Source organism: Pyxicephalus adspersus, chromosome 9, assembly GCF_032062135.1.
Source record: "Pyxicephalus adspersus chromosome 9, UCB_Pads_2.0, whole genome shotgun sequence".
Classification (NCBI taxonomy): Eukaryota; Metazoa; Chordata; class Amphibia; order Anura; family Pyxicephalidae; genus Pyxicephalus; species Pyxicephalus adspersus.
In genome coordinates, this window is record NC_092866.1 from 45826480 (window position 1) to 45848635 (window position 22156).

At 37.5% G+C, this 22156-nt stretch overlaps 1 protein-coding gene across 2 annotated transcripts in view; it reads right to left on the reverse strand.

Annotated features, from left to right (window-relative positions):
• Nucleotides 1-3338: 3338 nt before the first annotated feature.
• The window catches only part of CPT1A (carnitine palmitoyltransferase 1A), a 48220-nt gene continuing 29402 nt past the window's right edge, over nucleotides 3339-22156 (reverse strand). For both annotated transcript variants that reach the window (XM_072421811.1, XM_072421809.1), the window contains exons 10-19: nucleotides 20379-20574; nucleotides 18698-18886; nucleotides 17791-17896; nucleotides 17522-17638; nucleotides 16482-16646; nucleotides 16122-16256; nucleotides 15165-15317; nucleotides 13378-13491; nucleotides 12847-12939; nucleotides 3339-8007 (exon numbers count right to left, since the gene is read on the reverse strand). In XM_072421811.1, coding sequence (XP_072277912.1) covers nucleotides 7909-8007; nucleotides 12847-12939; nucleotides 13378-13491; nucleotides 15165-15317; nucleotides 16122-16256; nucleotides 16482-16646; nucleotides 17522-17638; nucleotides 17791-17896; nucleotides 18698-18886; nucleotides 20379-20574 — 1367 coding nt within the window. In that variant the 3' untranslated portion in view covers nucleotides 3339-7908. The remainder of the gene's footprint in view (nucleotides 8008-12846; nucleotides 12940-13377; nucleotides 13492-15164; nucleotides 15318-16121; nucleotides 16257-16481; nucleotides 16647-17521; nucleotides 17639-17790; nucleotides 17897-18697; nucleotides 18887-20378; nucleotides 20575-22156) is intronic.

Below are 22156 nucleotides of genomic sequence, written 5' to 3' on the forward strand. Positions count from 1 at the left end.
CTCCTTCAAGAGAGCGCAAGTACTGCTCCCACTTTGGTTTGTGGTTCTTGGGCATGTGGGAAAGCAGGGATGTTGAACCCAAATGTGATCCAGCCTGTCCTCTGCGGATCTGCCTGTGGCACAGGGTGCAGATTGCTACGCACTTGTCATCTACTTTCAGCTTTCCCCTGCTTGTGGGTTTTTTAGCAAAAAGAAGTATTGTATTGGATGATAAATCTCAGATTTTACAAAGTGTTTACCTCCCATAGATTACAATAACAGCCTACAAGTAAGTTTTTACTTTACTTTACTTGTGTACCTTTACTTTTTCATTATGGATCCTTATGCTTACTTTAACACTAAATAAACTAGAATTAATTTTGTCACCCCACTATAACCTGTACCTATCTTATGAACTGATCTGAAATGAACAGTTCTCATACCATTATATTATATCCTTGCTTATACTGTACTGTAATATCTGCCTCTGTTTATATATATATGCTTTCATTTACAAAATGCTATTATAACACTACCATGATATAATTAAATAATGTGTTTGCCAATTCAGACCATATGCACTATTTGTGTAACACTTCGTTGATGCACCACTACCCCTGAGGAAGGCAAATAGGGCGAAACGCGTTGGGTACAACGGTCTATATGAACAAAAAATCTTGACTACAAACCTACTGTATGGTTGTATGTATGTACATTATGCTAGATGTTCACTGTGTAGCGCCCTTATGGGCCCAAATTATAATCTGTACTGCTCATCACAAGCTGTTATTGTGACCTATGTGAGGAAAACACTTGTGTTATTATGAGATTTATCATCTAATACAATACTTCTATTTGCCAAAAAAACTATGTTCTCTTTATTTTATGCTATACGATTACCCAGGGTTGACATAGTAAGTCCTTTAGGACTATTGGAGAGGCTTGAGGAGAGGCTTCCAACTAGCCACTCGGCCATAAAAGCCAAATTGGTGGAGGGCTGCAGTTATGGTTGTCCATCTGGAACTTAGTCCTATCTCCACACAGAATCTCTGAAGCTTAGAGTGACCACGGGTTCCTGGTCACCTCTCTTACTGGTGCAGCAGAATTTTTTTGTAGCCTTCCCCAAATCTGTGGTTTGCAATTTTCCGGTCTCTGAGATCTGCAGGAAGTTCCTTTGGCCTCATGGCTTGGTTTTTACTCTGATATGCATTGTCAGCTATGAGGCTTACTATAGGGAGGTGCGTGCCTTTCCAAATCATGTTCAATCCAATTCATTTACCACAAGTGACGGAAACATCTCTGCAGTGATCAAGAGAAATGAGAGGGATCTGAGCGAAATGTCAAAATCTTTAATCTATTGCAAAAGTGTGGTTGCAAAAGGTCTGAATATTTATATAAAATGTGCAATTTCAGTTTTATCATTTTAATAAATTTACTTTATTGTAAATTGTCATTTTTAAATACTGAGTGTAGATTATTGAGATAAAAAATAATTTAAATGATTGTAGCATCAGGCTGTTTACTGAAGCCACTGTATACGACATACAGACCAGATTTTGTCAAGATCTGACTGTATGTTTATCACTTCTTTCTTCATTCACTGATTTTAAAGAAATACTAAAATTCATGCAGATTCTGACACTCTAGAACTAAAGTTGATGATACCTACACCAGAGTATAAATGTGAAGGTTGCATCAAATGTATTATGCATTGCCTAAAAGCGTATTTGGGAGATAAATATTTCCCAACATATTTGGCAGGAAACAGTTTGCAATAGATTAAAGATTTTGGTAACTATTATCTTAGTTCTATGACCCTCATTTGTGTTCCTGTTACTACACTACCATGTTCCCTATGCGGTACAAATAAGGTATCAACAAATGGAAATGTCCTCAGTAATATGTCCTCATTTATCATGTGAGCAATTTTATACAGCGTTACACATATAATAATGATTTGTAGCTGTGTGAATGCAGAACTAAAGATTGGGCAATAAAATACTCAACCACAATTACTGATAAACCATATTCTATTCCTGGCCAGGAATATGCAGTAGAACCTTAAATATCTGGAACTCAGATAACCGGAAAATTCAAATAACTGGCACCCAACCGCTCCGCTTTCTTGATTGCTCCTGCAGCCCTAGCGGAGCTGTGGCATGTGTTCTGCATCAAAGAAAACATACCACAGCTCCACTAGGGCAAGCAATCAGGAGAGTGGACCTGTCAGTAGAGCAGAGCTCCTTGCTTGGCTGAGAAAAGGGAAACCCTGATGACGGCTCACGCGTCATCAGGATTTCCCTTTGCTCAGCCATACAGCACTAGAGGTGAATGGGGACAAGTCTCCCCATTCAAGTCTAGTGCTGAATGGCTGAGAAAAGTCAGTTTCAGAGTAACTTCAGTTAATCGGAAACTACACTTATGCGGATTTGGCCATTCCCCATGGGTGCCAGATAACCGAGGTTCTACTGTATATTGTAAGTATTTTAGCAAATGTAATTACAACTCTTAGTTGCTCCTATTCTGTGAACATGACACATACGTTTTGGCCACCTTCCTTCTTCCAAAGTGTAAGGGAATCACATGATCAAGAACGGATATTTCTTTGGGAAATGTTGGTTCAGGAGTAATCATGTATTTCCAGGAGTAAAGCCCGTACACATGATTGTTTCCAGTGACAGATGAATGAATGAGTGCTCTACACACTGCACCATTCTGTTCAATGGAGAGGAAATCAACGAGTGAGAGGCTTCCTGCTGTGCTCTCCTCCAAAGCAAAGCATAATTGCGGTTCTTTAACCCACCACTGCAGATTGATGAAGGACATCAGGGGACTGCTGTACAAAATGCCATATTTTTGCCATTTTGACATGTGTAAAAAACTTTGGAAGCCTGTTTGCAGAAGGCTCAGTCATCTACATTCAAGTGTTTGTTTAGATCTTGGCTGTTTTATTGTATTGAAGGATTCATTTTTCCTGTATCCTAATACAGAGCTACAGTACTGCAGTTTGATCCCTGGAAACAGTAATTGTTTTTACTTTTTCTGTACTTCAAATAAATAATACATGGTGAAATGAAAATACCTTGCAGAGACGTATCATATCCCACAGTCTCGGCAATCAAACCCTACATTCTAGCACCTGGAGTAGCAGGACTTTTTAGAATACCCAGGTTATAATGAGATACAATATGTGAATCAAGGGAAATAAATAATCCAGATGATTTTGGCCTCCACTTATCCTTTCAGCCCACTTGTCCATCACCTCTATTACTGGAGATGTAGTCTAGCAGCTACTTTGCTTGTGTTAATGTAAATGCCTAAAGTTCAGCAATTAACAATAAAAACATAGGACACAACTGTAAAGGTTAAATTAATTTTTTATTAATGACAATCTAAATCCAATATCTTAGCCATTCTAAGATTTACACCCAACGGCGCACATTGTATTTACATGCAGTGGTACTTAATGTTACAAAAGAAGAAGACCTCTACAGTTTTATATGTTTCAGTGAGCTGAAATTAAATTAAATAGAAGAAAAAGAATATTATATCAAGTACATTTCCCATTTGTCAGAACATCAGTTTACATTGGCAGCTTTTATAATGTGTAAAAACCCAAGTGAATGTCAGATTTCACCTGTACCACTAAATTAATAACACATTCAAATATTTCTAATTTGACACTAGTTGGTCATCCATAGTGTCCCGTTTATACAAGCTCATCAAGGCAGCAGCTATATTTATGTGATACAATGTGAATTAACTAGTTTTGTAATCCAGAGCTTCTGTACAATGACAAGCTTCCTTCAGTTCAATGCTTGATACCATTAAAGGTGCAGCCCCCCAAATAGTGTTAAAAATGATTTGTTCATTTTAATACTGTACAATCAAGGTCATGTTTTATTTTGCTAGTTTATATCTCCTAAAATAACAGTTTAGCCCTGTTAGGCGAGGTAACCAAAAGCCTCTAAGCCATAACAATACTCTACAACAAGCTTAGAGCTTATACAATAAAGATGTTAAATACGTATAATAATAAACAACCTACACATAATAAAATTAAGGCTGGTATTTGCTTTAAAGGCATAATTCAGAAAGCACATGGATACATCTCTATTGGGAAGTGCACCTTTAAAATTGATTATGTGGAGAGAAAAAAAAGCCACCCATTCACCTCATATTGCACATTCATCTTTTGAAATATAACTATAAATTGCCTTCATTTAGGAAACATTGGAACTAAAACATGTAATAGATTCTGATATGCCTGTAATGGTGTAAAGTTTGTGCTATGCCCAAACTGTTCATTTAGCTTTGAGTGGAGGTTTGGTGAAATTATACAAAAACTTCTTAAATGTGGCCATTCAGATCCGATGCCGAGGTGTCTCTCTACTGCACCTTGGAGTAATGCAGTCTGAAGAATCATCTGTTCAATACATTTCAATCAATTCAATCAATCTGTTCAATACGTCAGACGCCCGGTCCTCCATTGAGCAGTGCTGTTCTGATCGCTACTCTATAGTGCTGAAATACATTTCTTATATATATATCTAAGTATCTTTATACCCTACCATAGCTTTTAGAGTCTTGTATACATAAGGCACTGTCACAGAATCTCTTTTCCTGACACTGGGGTGGTCAAAATGCCAAAACCATTCCAAGATCGTCATTTAAAATGTACATAAGGTTTACAAATGGCATACACATTTACAAAAATACAAACTGAAGTGATATTTTCCAAGATTGCTACCTACAAATGCCAATCACAAACACTCCAGAGTGCTGTGATAAGCATTTGTTCACATTGAGTGCATGGCAACCTGGGTTTTGCAACAATCAGTGAGGAGATCCAGGTGATGTCTTTCTGGGGTATTTTAGTCTTTAAGGGATGTCTTTTATTTACCGTAAATACGACTACAAATAAAAATGGTCGGATGTAGGTTTTTGAGATATGGCTTGGCTGCAGCCAAAAGTGGTTAAAAGCCTCCATTGCTACTACTGACATTATTCCAATGTTGCGAAAATGCTGCTGGCAACAATCTAGGTTGTCTATTTTAATAATCTTGTCCTCCATTATACACCAGATTTTGTTGAGTTGTAAATACTCCTTTATATGCTATTGAGGCTCATAAAGCATAGGCAAAGGTTGACTGAGAAAAACAGGATCCGTTAAGGTAGAATGGGCCAATTCCAATATTCAGGCAGCCAAAATGCCCAAAACAAATGCAACTTCTGGGCAATTATTTCTAACCTATCCTATTAAATCACATGGAACCTAGCTAACCTAAAACGTGTGCATTAGTTCTTTTCATCCATCCTAGCATAAGGAAGTATATGTACACTCTTTTGTGTAATCTTTACAATGCTTTGGTGCTTTAATTTATCCTAACCTAAAGCCAAATATATACCATTCAGATCAGCACTCTTTACAAATGCTGAACACAATTCTGTGAGTTAGGCAGTCTGTGGAAATTGCTATTTATTTAAAGGAAGTGTCTATTCATAACCACCAATCAGATTACAGTGGACATTATTATTTTAGTGTAGGATAGTACCAAAATAAAGAATCTTAATGGTGAGGAAAGGGACACAATTAACACTTTTATTTGGGCCAATAGGATTTAAAACTCTACTTGTGATTAATGTTGCAAAACTTCAATTAAAGTGTACCTGTGGTTCTGGTAGGTGTACAATGAAGCCTTAATAGACACCTGTACATACATGCAGCTTTATTTTAGAGCACAATATAAGTTATAAACCTTGAGGTATCTCCTGATGCTTTATAACTGGCCTTTCTCTGAAACCCTAATGGCCAACAGTGAAGTATAAAAGCAGCAGATAAGCTCTAATTCATCAGATCTCAAGGCTTTGGGGCTCCTGGAGCTCCCATTAATCTACAGATGCCTGCTATAACATGGACGTTTTCACTTAGTACACTTACTGGACTAGTCTTCTTCAACCCATCCTGCTAGCGTGTCTGTTTTCACATTTATGTCTACAATAACCCACCACTCCCCGTTTGTTCTTTCAATAAACTGCATTTGTTCTCGGTATATCCAATAGCTGCTTATTAGGATCTCAAAGTCATTTCAACTAATAGCCTATTAAGTTACATTTATTTGCATGGTCAGGTCCCCAAGTTTTTTTTTATTTTGTCTAAATGTAGATAATTGTACTGTCCTTGCCTATATATATTATAAAGAGGGTTTATAGACAAAAATACCATTAGCCAGCTAACTCAGACTCATCATTACACTTAGCAAGCAGAAGGCTTCCTGCAAAGTACAAGAACCCATAGCAACTGGATTTAAATAAATACATTTAGAACAGTTCAGAGATGAGTTGTAATCGGTTGCTATGAGTTGCTGCACTTTTAGCCTATTATTAGTGAACGATGCATCTTTGCACAAAGGTTAGGCGGTTATGTCAAGTTATATCTGCAAGGGAATGTGCAGGCTGAAACTCTGGTCCCGATCCAGGTAGAAAAACAAAAACAAAAAAAGTAAGTTAGCCTAAAATGCACAGTAACCCAAAAAGCAAAGTAACTTTGTACAGTTATTATTATATTTACATTAATCTAAATGAGGTTAAAACCGACCTACACTTAAATCTAAACTTTGGCTGTTAACAGGAGTTTATTAGCACATTTTATTGTTACAAAGCAAATGATAAAAACATGTATCTTTAGCAGAAAATTCCTGATTGGAAGACACAGCGCACTTCCACAAATGACAGTGCCAAGACACCCTCTTTTTTTCAAGGCTTGCAGTACCCTAAGAGAAGTTCTATATCATCAGAGGTATATCCTGTCCATGATTAATGAATTATGCAAATTATGTCATCAGGGATGGGGTCTAAAAAGAGAGAATAAGGTCCCGAGATAGCTGACGACTCCCCTAATATATGGTGATAAGCAGTGTGAAAAGTGAACCTAAGCTAAATAAATAGCAGCTGCAAAATTCTTACTGTAAACTATATATCAATCACCACTGACTTGTCACATCTAGACCCAAGAACAACATTTATAGTATATTGACTTGACAATCCTTAGATATAGTGGTTGCATTTGTTTTCTTTTTAAAGGCTAAAACATTTTAGCAAGCACAGAAAATATTTGTTGATCGTTACAGGAATGCAGTGTCCCTGTCAATTTTTGTGAGCTGGACTAAAACCAAAATTACTTCTACTGTAAACTACAACTTCCCTTATCTCATGTAATAAAGAAAGGAAATATATTCAAAGTCCAGCCCAGGTCAGAACTAAATCCCCTGGTGTGTTTAGTCTCTGTGTGTTATAACAAAATGTGTTATTTGCAAAAAATAAAATAAAAAAGTTTGAAAGAAAAGTAAAACTAATGAAGCCATCATATCTAAGGACAGGTATTCTTCTGTACAATAAAAAATTGTTTTTGGGTTTAAATATGCTTTAATAAAAAAGGCTGCCTGAGTCAAGGTCCCCTTTAAATTTTACATGTGTTCATGTAAATAACTTTCCTGATCCACATATCAACCCTCTTTGGGGTTAGCTGTTGGCAAAAAGTAATTAAAAAAAAAAAAAGAAAAAAGATAAAAAAATAAATAGATGGACTTCTTAAAGGGTGGTTTGCAGGCCAAGCTGAAAACAAATCAAGAGAAAAACATTTTTTGAAATACATACAACTATGTATACTATTTCAAGATATAAGAAGCCCTTGTAACATTTCCGTCTGACATCCAGCAGCAACTGAAATGATATGAAGTGTACGTTCCACAGGCTTTAACATAAAAAGTATAAAAGAAGTGAACGGGTCTGACATGGCTGAGCACTTGCAGTCACTACATTCAGCAACTACAGAGTTTGTGTTCTTGTGTTGCTTTGCGTATGTTTAGGAACTAGGGTTTGGGTTTGAATGATATTTCTGGTCTCTTCTGAAAAAATAAAATGATTGTTTTACTTCTTGGACTTGATGCAGTTGTTTGTACTGATGTTAAATAAACCCATTATATCAAGCATTGCTTGTTTGATGTTCTGTCCAAAGCGATGAGAATCCTAAGGGAAACGGAAAAAAAAAATAATTATTGCTGCAGTGTTGAGATTTTAATTGAGGATCAGACATCGACTAGTAAAATCATTGCAATTGATTATAAAGCATAAGAGTTTAGGCCCTGCCCATGGAGATACATGGAACAGTAATTTATCGACTAATTTAAGGAAACGAGTGGTCAATGGAAACTAACAAGAACATACACACTGAATGCGCATCATTTCACTCAAGACAACTGAACCCACAACTAAAAAAAGACACTAGGCTTGATTTATTAAACCTATCCAAGACTGGAGAAGATCATGGAAGAACCTGGGTGATCCAGCAAACCTAGTGGTTTGCTCAATAATGGAAAACATTTGCCAAATAATAGAAAATTATTTTACTAAACCCATTCCAGGCTTGCCGGATCACCTATATTTACCCATGGTAGTCTATCTTCTCCAGTCTAGGAGACCTTTACTGAATCAGGACCCATGTGCTAAATTACTGTATCTGTATATGCAAGTACCCGTTAGTAAATCATACAATTTAATCTTTGCACTCTTTGAACATAAGTGGCATTTTTAGGAATCCATGATCAAGAAAGTCATTATTGCAGGGACAAACTATATCAGTTCTGCAATAATTCCTCCTACCTGTCTGAACGCTCCAGGAATTGGTCAAATAGCTGAGCTAAGCAATTTCGGCCGGGAATGACTTAACTCCCACATGCCTACGTAGGTGTTCCACCATCTTGGCCCAGCTATTAAGAATGCCAAAGATCCGAAGAAAATAAACAATAAGATGGCAGCACCATTCTAGTAAATGGGGACAGGTGAGTACAGGTAGTGCCCAGGTTAAGGACATCTAACATACAGACAACTCCTAGATACAAACAGGGCTTCCCCGCTCCCTCATGTGCAGGGCGGGGGCTTGACGGGGGGCAGTTGGCATGACTTGCAGAGGAAGTCTTTTGCCAAACACAGCTGAGGTTGTGGGTGATCTTAAGGACTGAGCTCTTCTGCAACTTCTTGTAACTCTTGAATGACCAAGACAAACTCTGCAGTTGTTTCTTTCTGCATATCAAAGCACAGCTTTCTCCAGAAGTTATTGAATGTCTAGGCTCCATAAAGATTTTTTTTTTGCTTTGTTTGTGATTAACTCACAGTGAGGATTTTATATAGTAACCAACACCACGCTTTCTAATAATATGTTAAGACAAACATCTGTCCTAATTGCATTTATTTAAATAATGTACCTGTCCCGACTTACATACAAATTCAACTTAAGAACATACCTACAGTCCCTATCTCGTATGTAACCTGGGGACAGGTGAGTATTATGGGTTTAGTTCCCCTTTAAATGAAATGGGATTAAATTTAAAAAAAAATAAGAGTCATACATAGATAGGTCAAAATTGACTGAGAAAGCCCAAGTTTTTCATGCTACTTAATTTTTTTAATTTACGTCAAGATTTTTGTCATCAAATGGAATGTTTAGTTTAAAAAATGTTGCTTTGTATATGAATGCATGCTTAACATGAGACCTGTGCTAAAAAGTAGCTATCTATACATGGCTTGATAACTGCAAAAAAGTCACTTGCAACATGCATGAAGACACATTGGTATTAGCTAAACATCCATAACAGGAATGCAGAAATTATTCCTTTCTATTTGATAAAAGTGATCAAGCCTATCAATATGCACGTTGGCTGAACTGGGTAGATCACTGTGGTTCCCAGTGCTGCAAGGATTTGTGTGTCTGGATGAATCTTAATGCAAGCAGACAGTATTGGGATCCTCTCTCATACAACTGTATGGTGTGTTTCAGATCCAACAACCTTATCTCTAGTGATAGTTTCTGCATTAATTGCACAATTTAAATAGGAGTACAATTTTATATAAAAGTTTTGCAAACCAATACACAAAGTAAAACTTCGCCCCTATTGCACTGATATTCATTGTGCAATATTAACAAAACCAAAGTAGCATGTCTACATTTCATTTCCTATCCACAAGCCACTGTGAGTCATGTAGAAACTGTAACACGGTATTCAGTATCTTTTACCTCTTCCTACGTTAAAAAGAACAGTTTAATGCTTTGGATATGCAGGTCATATCAAGAGAATACATATTATTATTTTAAAGACTGTTCTGTTCAGATTCTAATTCTAAATGTATGCATGTATTCTATTTGAAGCCCAAAAAAAGTATTACTTTCTATTCACCCAACCCAAGCTCAGAGGGTTATTTATTACTGATTGGGCTCTTTATAAATTATTCCCCAGTCAATTTGCTGGTAAAGAGTTTTATGGTGGTATTTTTCTACAGGTCTCCTATTAAAACAGTGACTTGTTCTGCCACCTAGTGGCCAATCCCTAAAAGTTTACAACTGTCACTATTGGAAATGAATGGGAAGGAAACACATTTTTGGAGCAAACTCAAGAGAGCCCATGGAAAGAAAAAGGTCATTCTTTTACTAAAAACTGTAATGTTTCCAGGTAATGCTGACATGAAATAACTAAAAAACTTTTATTTAGAGGTCCACTTCAAACATTTTGTTTTTTTAAGTTCTATATTGGAGCTTACACTTGACCTTTTTAACATGGAGGAACCCTTGAAATATCTTTCGGAATCTCTTCTATAAGTACTATATCCACAGCTCACCAAACATTAGCCTGGTGATCAATGGGATATTTGCCTCTTACTTTGCTGGGCAGTGGGAAAAATGTCACCCTTGCAGATAGCTAAAAAGATCATTGGAGTCAGTTAAAATGACGTGAGAATGACAAATTGCTCAAGGACCCCCCTAGCAATCTCTGAAGGAACCCTGGTTGAGAAACACTGCTCTAACATGTAAAAGGATTGCAATAGGGAAAAATAAATAGAACAAAATGGCCCAGAATTCCTATTGTCTCAAACGAGGTTAAATGTTAGGTTAAACGTTTATTGGTTGTTTTAACTCATTAAACAATGCCAAGTGAAAGCATCGCTCCTCTAATTGAACTTGGCATTGGCCAGCCAACAAATCTGAGACAAGCTTTGAGTTTTAGTATTGGCATCGGTTTGTCTGTAACATGCATTTTGTGGTTAGCACAGAAGACAAGAAATAAACAATGTGGCCCTTCAGGGACATTTCCTTTATTCTAATGAATCCCTAGACTCCCTGTGAAGGCCAAAAATACCTACCAGACAATACTAGCAAAATCATACCATAGCTGTGTGCAGATCTGCTGCCTACATCTAAATATAGCCACATCAACACTGAGGTATAGTCAGGCGAGTGCCGCGTACTCATGGCAGCCTAATAAACTTCACATCTGGTTTGTAGATCTGTACAGTTACAGTTACTATCTGTCTGTGGTATTATATATATATATATCTTGATAGCTTAGGAATAAAGGGTTTATAGTTTGAAAGTGGCATAATAAAGTCACTATTGAACTCAACCCTCCATACCACACTTCTTAAAAAGTATGAATAACGTTTTCAAGGCTCTTGTAATGTCATGGATCCTTACTGCAGTATAATGCTGAAGTAATGTAACCAAAGGCCAGCAGGTTAATGAACCCCCAGGTGGTATGTCCATTAATAATAATATTTTATTATATTATTAATAATGTGTAAAGCATCAATTTACAGAGGCCAAAGTCAAGCCACTAATTGTCCTTTAGGGGAGCTGACAATCTAGTGTCCTTCCCATAATCATACGCTTATTTTGGGAAGTGAGGGAGTTAATTTTAGAAAATTTTTGGATGTGGAAGGAGTACCCAGAGGCAACCCACCCAAACCTAAAAACTATAATGGCCATCAAAAAGAAGCTCCATTTACTGTCAGAGACCAGCTTATGGAATGGGTTGCACCAGATTGAAAGAAATAAGCCAGAAAATACCTTTTGCTTGATTTACTTTTTTGCTAGATCTTCTTTGCATGTTGGTTCTTTTATTAAGATTACATTTTCATAGTAAATGGCTGAATTTCAGATTCACAGCAAATGGATTTTTATCTGGACTGTAAAGGTAGAAAAATACAGGACAGAAAATGCTTGATTTGTTTATCCAGGTGCTAATTAGATGGAAACCCCTAGGTCTTATTAAACATAGATTCCCATTTACGTGGGGCGGTTTTATATATTGTTTCTGAAAATTCTCCTGTGAAGGTTTTTGAAAAACTGACACAGATTGAGAGACCTCTGGTTTGCAAGGACGACAAGTACTGAGGTGCTCCTGAAGTTTTCTACAGTAAGACTCTAGCAAACCAAATCTGAATATGGAGCAGGCCTTCATGAGTATTAGGCTAGGTACACAGGTCTCGTCAGATAATCAGCTCAGGGCTGATATCAAACGAGAATCCTGCGTGTGTACAGTGCTCGTAGTCTATCCTCCGAACGACCGTAATGCAAGAGAAGGAAACAGCGCAAAGCGGGGTGCCGCTCCGTCATTCTATCCTCCCCATAGGGCAGAACAGTGCTGTCTAAGGTACTTACCTGGCTGGTGAGCTTGCAGCGTCTTCCGGGATTGCGGGCGGTGTGGGTGAGAGCACTGCAGTAGGACATTTTTAGTTTGAATTCCCAGATTGTCCCTGACCATGCCTCTGCCTCTTCCACCTGTACCACACATCTGACTGACCTTTGTGTGCGACCTTGGCTTGTTTCTGAATTTTGTAATAAAACTTGTTGAAAGGGTTCCTGGTGTTGGTAGTGGTTTGTGCGCCCGGGCACATTACATGCTGTATGTACAATGTCGTTCATGCATTGTGCAGTCGTTTTTCCTTGGAAAGGATTATGAAAGATTCTTTCCAATGACAATTACTGCACGTGTGTACATAGCCTTAGCTATAAGGGAACAAAACACATTTACTTACTGTCTCTGGGCTGGAGAATTTGCTTGATATGTGGAAGTTGATCAGGTTTTCACCAACAATGATATAGGAAACTCCATACCCATCATCAGCAACCTATAAACACATTAAAATATTAATGAGAATCTGTAACTACTACAGTAGTAGAGTAGATAATGTTAACTTAAAGCCCTCTCAGGTTTTTTGCTGGATTTTGATATCCCAATGGTTTGCAATTATACTACTGAAAACTGTAATATACAGCATATCCAATACTATTAACAAAGTGGTTTTGGTAAATTATAGAAATCTTTGTGACCAGAAAGGGTGTTCCCATGAAACATTAGAATTAAATTATTCCTTTAAAATCCTTTACCAAACATCAGAGAGTGGGCATATAATAATGAGTGATTGCATGTATGCAAAAGTAGGTGAACCCTATGAAAACACAACGTCCAAACACACGACATTCAGCAGTACTACTAGCCAACCAGTTAATTTTAAAGGTTCCGATTACAACAACTTCAATGCAAAACTGAACAGCCATATACTTACAGGCCCAAAGCCACCGCCGCTTGAAACATTTTCTGGATACTTCTCCAACTGGAAAAGGTGGACCTGCTGCTGTGGTGTCTGGCTAGTAGACAGTCTCCATGGTTCAGACAGAACCTGTAGGAATAAAATGGTGAGCTTAACATCTTCCTAGATAATTACATAGTGACATGCTCATTACATTACAGGATGAAAAAATAAAAAAGAGTTTCCAATTAAAAAGAATATATCTGTGTTTTTCCACTATTTCACAGAAGGGATTATAGGTTTTAGGTGCCAATAGTAGCTTGATGGAATTGGTTAGGAAAATATGCTACTCTAAGGGGTTAGTTTTGGTGTTTAAGGATTAGTTTACGCATTAGGTTAGTATTCTATTCGGTGGTTTTGTGAGTTACTAGTAGGGGTCAGGGGTAATTGATGTTATACAAACGAATCAAATTCTGGTAAAGATTATGGAAAAGCATAGACCTCTGCCTGTTTAATTTTTTGCTGTCTGTGTCCAACTAGGGAAATTTCTATTTACTTCCTGGAATTCATGTAAGCAGATTGCTGTCACTGGAGCAAGTGTCCTAAACTGAAGTTCTCCCAAACCTGTTTTACTGACAAATTGTCAAAAATGTTAGATTTTTCAATCAATTTCTGCTCCAGTGAAATTGTTAATGAGGACAAATGGAGACGGTAAATCTTTCCAGACATGAAAATCAATAAAAACATGAATGAAGATAAAACTTAAAGCATACCTAAACTCAAAATTTTTATTTTGCATAAAAAGGTAGACAACCCTTTTATTTAAGGTAAAAATTATTTTTTTTTTTTATTTAGGTGCAACACCCTTTATTAAAGGGTGCAGCACCGCCCCAAAATTAAATGAATTTAATGAATGGGAGTGCAAAGCCTCCCAGTATACCTATGTCACGCATCCCAGCAGGCTCTTGGGCGCTCCTTTTGCACATGTCTGAGCATCTTGGGCATTTGCAGAAAGAGCCCTTTTGTCAAAAGGGAAAAAACTGCCAAACTCACGCATGTGGAGCGAGATCAGCAGCTTATTTTTTCATCTACGTCACCCAATCTTGTGCCTGTGGTGGGTGACGTAGGAAGAAGAACCTGAAAGAGGAGAAAATGGCGCTGCCTGGCAGGCCGCCCTAAAGACGGATGCTGGGACGACGAGGGACCCAATGGAAGAGACCTCCGGACCGATCGACTGCTCTGCGGGACTGAAGGTAAGTGTATTTTTTTAGTTTTAGGTGAGGTTTGAATGTACTTCCTCTTTAAATTCAATGTTTTGGGTAAGTATAAAAAGGGTAGCTTCAAGCAAATGTGTTAGTGTTAAGTTAGACATTAGGATTTTTTTTTAAAAAGAGACATTTTTACCTTGTCCAGTCCAGTGGCAGTATCTCAGCAAAGGGCATCCCCAGACCCCCTTATAATCCCCTTATCTGTACCAGATTTGCAGCAAGAATACCTGGACATTTCTGGGTATGGGGATGCATGTTACCTGTCCTCCTTGGACAATGCTCCCTTTGAACACTATCACATAACATAGGGAGTGATGTCCATGCTTTCTCATGTCATCACTGCATTTGATAACAGCACCAATTGTAAAAAAGGAAGGGGAAGCAAGACTTCTTTAATTTTTAGTTTTCATAGATCATTTCCTATATATTTATTCTAAGTATTGTCTTGCTTGGAGCCTAGCTTTAACGTTTCCTTTGACTCGTTCACACGTTTCAGACAATAGTGATTTATTCCATGCTGATAAAAAAAGGCTGATCGGAAGATTTGTCTCTTACTTCTTTAAGGAAAGGAGAATCAACCCCCAGGTATTTGGAAACCACATAGAGGCAGAAAAGATGACGATCAATTCCAGCTCCTGTCATGGCCAGGCGGTACATCTGTTGGTGCTTCTCTGCTGCTGTCTTGAATAACTTAACTAGGGTTTCACTCTGCAAAAAAAAAAAAAGAATATTTAAATTCTTTGATCGTCAGTATACAGGTGTGCCACAGCAAGAAACACAACAGTACTGGTATTTAAAAAGTCAAATAATATTATGCAAGATTGAAGGATTGGAGCCACTAAACGGATTAAAACATTTTTGCAATAGCAGTTTAACATAGAGCCTGTCTCTTATCTGGTAGCCTATGCAGGGATAACAATAACTCAATGTGATTTAGTTTGGAGAGAACAATGTACAAAAACTTTGTGAGACCAGACTGAAAATTCTGATTGCTTGTGCGGAAGCCATTGCTAAGTTGGCCTAGCATCAGATATATTATTTCATGCAAGTTATGCAATGTAAATATTAATTCCCATAGTGATTCCATAACTCTTAACTATGCCTTAATCAGCAAAAATAATGGCACTTTCCTAAATAAGGCGTCATTCAGGGCCAGTAGCTACTTCTTGAACCAAGATTCTGTTGGATCAGGGATGACACGGTGGTGTCTGTGCATTCACAAATGACTAAAACTGATCAAAGATCACCACCTTGAGCAGCCTCTCAGTTTGCAACATCCTACAAAGTAACAGTGGTGTAATCTAATCACTGGGCGTGGGGATACTGAGGAAATATTTCCATCTTTCTTCAGCAGACTAATGGCATCATCCCTGCCTAGGCAAAGTTATTTGACAAGAGGAGATAAAAGACGTTTTAATGATACAAGATTGATCTTTTTTTTTTGTTGTAAATATGATTATCCTATATCATGGCATATCATAGATTAAACCTTAAAGGATCTTAAATACTTACATTTTGTTTGGGATCTGCCATGGCCAAAACAAATGCACTGGACTCGTTAGTACAGGAACGCACAGTTTCAGTCCTGCCTTCCCTGTATAACCTGGTCATGGAGGCCTCATAGGTCAGACAGAACTTTCCCTTGTCCTGCATTGAACAAAAAGTAAAAGACATGACAAGTGAATTGATGTATTTGTCAGACAAAACTGAAATAACCTCAGTAATGCACAGAGATGAGCTTTCAAATAAAACTTTACAGTTATGAATAATGATAAAATCTAGGAACATATTATTCTTAATAATGAGCACAGTTAGTCTGGAACAGAAGAATTTTTAAGACCTAGCCGTCTAATCAATTTTATTACAACTTACCCTAAAATGTGCCAGCTGAAGAGCCAACTGGACAAAGGCATCTGGGCTTGTTCGGGTTTTCTTGATGACCCCTTTGCCAAAAGCATCAAAAGGGAATGAGTGAAAATCAACATCATCTGCAAGAGTTTTGGCAACAGTCATGGAACTCTCAATTACAGTTTGGCACTGAAACAAAGAAATAGGAGACACAACGTTAGCATACGGTTAGCCCTGATGCTGCATTGAGTAAACATATACTGTCTCAAATGTACACTAAAAAATTGTGCAATAGGGGTCCCCAGGCGGTTATTAAAAGCTGCACTACAGGAACAGATTTTTTGTCATTTACCTGCTATGTAAAGTGATGCATATAGGATTTATTACATGCTTACTTTTCTAAAAGAAGAATTTTAGAGTCCATAGCGCAGGGAAACACTTTATGCGTAAAAGCAAACACATGCAACAGTTATATCTGTCCCTCCACATAGGGAATCACACTGGGAAGAATTTGGATATGTTTGGGCAGGCTAACAGCAGCAGCTACAAAAAAAAAAGCAAATGCAATTGTCATCTATATTACCTAGCTGTTAGTTTCTCTTACAATAAAACTGTCTCTACTTTGCCTTTAGGCATCAGACCCAAGAATTGGCCAAATGCAGTGTGATTTCAGCTGATTTGATTGTATTTCAGTTACTTAGATTTGTCTAAAATCTGAATCTGTTTTCCTGAATTGTTGTTTTTCTCTGAGCCGTGTTATATCAGTGCACTGACCCCATGTATGTGTAGGAAAAAAAATGTCTTCACACAAGTACATACCAAAAGCAGCAAATACATAATAAAATAGGTATTCAGTACTAAAAGGTTGAATATACAATCTAAAATTATGCCTGAAGGGTACAAATTACTTGAAATATACAAAATTACTAGAAAGAAAAAAAGAGGATCTGAACAAAATATATGCATGTAAAAGAATTGATCTATTTATTCTTTCAAGGAATATAAATAGTTATATTTCAAAATCATTAACAAAAAAATATTATTTGCTGTTTTGTGGATTTTACCTCTTCAGGAATATCCCATTGCAGTCTGGATGGTGGTGGGATGCTAGGATTAGTCTCCCCTTTACAATGTCCATCCTCTTGGTATCCCAGTTCAAGTTTATCAGTTGCCATAGTGTACTGGTAAAAGGTGAAAGAAACAACATAGTTCATAAAAAAGGCTTTGATTGAAATTAACATATGAAAGCAAAATGAACACTGCTATTAATCTGACCATAAAACTGTACAATGCTGTTGAACAGAATGGCGATGAATAGTTTAAAACCATTTACCTCCCAGAGGTGGCCCAGAATTGGAGCATCAGCCCAGGAATGTTCGCAGTTCATGCCCATATTTCCATTCTTGAACACAATAAAACTAATTGTTTTATCAAACCACCTAGAAAAAGGAAAAAAAAAAGAAATAGAAAATGTGAGCAAAAAGCAAGCAGGAGGCCTTAGAATCCACAGTAGCTTCAAGCTAGCTGCTAATTTCTGATTCAGGGCTATGGGTTACAAGAGTGAATAATATTTGTCCATCCTGAAGGGGGGAAATTAAAGTGACCCTGTTGGCTTTTTTCTGCATGGAAGCACGGGATTACTTTAAGGTTTAGGTTGGGAATTTGATCTCTAAATAAAACCATACCAAAGGGAGAACTGTGACATGTTTTAGTGGTCACGTCCAACTAAAATGAATTGTACATTCTGAATAGTGCTGAATACCGTGACTCCTTTAATTTTAGTAGTAACCCCTCCTAATATTACAGTGTATATTAGAAGGATATACTTTTAGTGGAAGAGGTCGCTCAAAGAGGTCAACTGCTTAGCAAAGAAAAGTAAACCTCTAAACGCATTTATTGATATTATACTGTATATATATTTTGTATTTATATTCAGCACCAACATATTAGGCGGTGCTATAATATATTTCATTTCAAACTACTGGCTGCATTACAGTACTGTAATTACAGTACTGCTGCATTACAGTATCTATTTTGGTCTTTCCTACTGGATGGTGTAAATGCTGAAGTTCCTACAGTGAATTCTGTGCTCACTGCTGGCAATTCTCCGCCAGATATGTGATCTAAGAACAGGGCCTTGTGCCTAGAGGATGTAGTAAAGGGTGGAGTTTTGGATCTTGACAATGCATTCATAAAAATAGAAAAAGGCCCCATATACAAAGATCATTCAGAAAGAATACCTGTCATAGCATTTCCCATGTAAGAGAGACTTGGCATAGTTGTCAAGAGATGTCACAGGGTCATCTTTGTCGTATCCCTGTGCAGTGTCATCCAGGGTTACGAAGAAAGCAGCTTTCTCAACAGCATCCAGGCTCTGCTTGTTCTTTCCATTTGAGAAGTAGGTTTTACGAGCATTAGCCCAAGGTACCCTGTATTATACACAAAAAAGGAACTTGGTCTATCACAGGAATGAAAAATTCATATTGGTCTACAGCAGTACTTATCATAGATGAACCAACTGGCATATAGTTTATTAGGTTTTTTAATTTCCATTGCAGGAGATGGAAAAAAGTATAGCCAACTTCCTTCCATTTTTATTCATAAAGGCAGAGACCCACTGTAAATAATCAGAACATAATATGCACTGGTGTAACTGGAGTGAAATCTGAATGTCTGCTAGGTTACTGTAGTCTATTTTTTTTTTTTTACTAAAAAACAAAGAACATAAAAAATAAAAAAGATTCAATAGAAAAAATACCAAGCATAACAACTAAAATAGAAACATTAAAATATCAAACATCTTCAACTTTTTTTTTTTTATTTACCAACAAGTGCAAGGCCAGAGACCTAATATAAAACTGTAAAGGAATTCAGGAATGTTCACCTTTAAAGTTTTGTTGTGATCTGACTTACATATGCCAGCAATGCTCCCAGTAATTGAAGACATTACCAGATTTGCAGCTATTACCAGAGACAGGGCTGTAGTTAATGTCCAGTCCAATCTGATTTTAATACTGAAAATACCAGGGTCTGCCACGTAAGAGAAGACAAATGCTAAAGGGTAACGTTACTATCTTTAGGTGGTGCAGTTTATAAATATCATACAAATGACCTTGCAGATAAATGCTGGACTTGCAGTATGTTATTTGCTCCTTTAAAATAAGTCCTTGGCTGTCAGCTTAATAAAGAATTTTATTGGGTGTAAAGGGACATGATGGGTTTGCAATATAAAGAAAAGTTATATATTTACTATAATCACGCTTTAAAAATGATAGTTTTATAAAGTCTACACTAAGTACATTTACTTATGTCTGTAGTTTAAGGCACAATATATCATCAGGACTAGGTAAGAGCGAGTGAGATTTTAAAACTCGATCTCGCGGCAAATTCGGCCGTTCTCACTTACCAAATTTGTAAGCGAAAACAGCCGCTGTAGCTTCGCAGATCGAGATAAAATTGCCCGATGTGCAGATCAATGAATGCACCCATGGCTGCATTCCTTGATAGCTCAGTGTGAGATTCCTGGCACTAGAGGTTAAATGGGAACAAATCTCCCTATTCAAAACATCTCGTGCTCTCTAATTGGCTTGGATTTGATTTTCCTCAGCCAATCAGAAAGCACTAGAGATTTTGAATGGGGAGACTTGTCTAATTAACCTCTAGTGCCCGGGAATCACACACAGGAGGATTCCCAGGGCTGCATGAATGAATGCAGCCCTAGAAGTACTCCTGTACTGATTTCCTGGAACTTTAGATGGGTGCGCTAAATCGGTACGCCGAAATTTCGCGGACCCTTCGGAAGTTCAAGGAAAGTTTTGCTAAAATGCCAGAGGCATTCTCGAGCATTCCTAATCAGGACCCAATAGTAGACTTCCTGGCAGGTGTAACAGGCAGACCAAACAAGGATATGGGCCTGCTTACCTGTCCCCAGCAGTTAGGGCAGCCAGTTTCTCCTCTCCAGCCTGGGGTTGAGATTGGTCATCCAGGATTCTTTGCATTTGCTGTTCAATTTCTCTGGGCTTCAGCAGGCGTCCATCATGATACAGCCACACTTTAAAGTAGCGTCCCTTGTGGTAGACAACAATGTGCTTGCTGTCCTTTACATGCTGAATGGTATCTACAATGATCAGACGCTTACAGTTAGAACAAACAATAATCTATCTTTCCAACTTCCCTTCCTACAAAAACTGAATTCTTTTGGATATCATTGGATGTTTGGGTTGACACTATACTACCTTCGAGGCTGGTTTATGTTACTATAGTGCTGCTTGAAGAAATTGTAATATGTATGCAACACAATTCTGTCTTTAAAATCTAAATTTACTAACTGAATTCTGCTTTGGGTATAACATAGGTCCATCTGTTGCCTACTATGGTTGCCTGCTCTTCAACATTCTGTCATGTGTTTTTCTATGCAACTCAGGGACGTTACAAACCTTACATTTTATTGTAGTATATTTTAGTAGATTGATATTTTTCTGTATGAAGAAGGGTGACTGAGGCAAGAAGTGCCCAAGAAAATAATAAGGCTCCAAAGTCTAGAGCCAACACAGTGAAGTTTGCTTTGATTTCCTTTCAATTACCTATTTGCATTTCTTAGCAATTTAAAATCAGAGACCCTAAATTAAGCAAACATGTAATCTAATTTTAACTTGAAGATATATTAGCAGTCTTGCTGGTATACAAAAAGGAACAAATTAAAAACTTTTATGTATATACTTGAAATAAAGCCAGATGCATTTAGTACTATTTTCATGGCAAAGTTAGTGAGAATTATATTTGGGTGCTCCACTCTTTTTAGACCACTGCTTTCACATTCGGTCTTCTTGCATACATCTCCTCCTTTTAGTTTCTGTCTGATCCTCTCACCCAGTTACATTTACGATAGCAGAATATCTGGCTCACCTGCTTAAAGCGTACTTAAATGCAGAAATTTCACTTTACATTAAAGGCTGGACAATCCCTTTATGTAAGGCAAAAATTCTGTGTTTTTTTTATATTGGGCAGTCGAGAATGAATGGGAGCGCAAAGCCTCCTGGAATACCTATGTCACGCATCCTGGGAGGCTCTTGGGTGCTCCTTCTGCGCAAGCCCGAGATTTTTGGGCATGTGCAGAAGGAGCCTTTTCATGAAAGGAGAAAAAAAAATTGCAGATCTCACACATGCGCAGTGAGATAGGCAAGTTTTTTTCCAACCTACGTCACCCGGTCTCGTGCCTGGGTCGGGTGACATAGAAAGAAGAGGCGAAGATGGCGGCACCCGGAGCACCAGCACAAAGACGGATGCCGGGACGACGTGGGACTGAATGGCAAGCAGTAACCTTTTCAACTACCCGAGCTCTCTACCCTTCCACATCCTAGTTCCCATCTGCTATGCAATTATAGTAGAACTACAGTACAACAAAATTATTTCATATCTTATCCATGATAAAGTGCTTTTTTTTTTTTCTTATACTTGAGGTTGACTTTATTTCAAGTATACAGGTACTTAACCTTTCCTGTTTAAAAAGCCATACAGTGCTGATTATATAACAACAGGCAAAAGCCATAAGTATAGCAATATAACCCAGAATATAACACATAACCAAGTTTAGGCCTTTGGTTATGAGATTAGCATTAGAGGGAGTCCAGAATACTATTTTTTTTTCTTGAAGCGCAACTATGGCTTATTAATAATATTATCTATCAATTCCAGCAGGA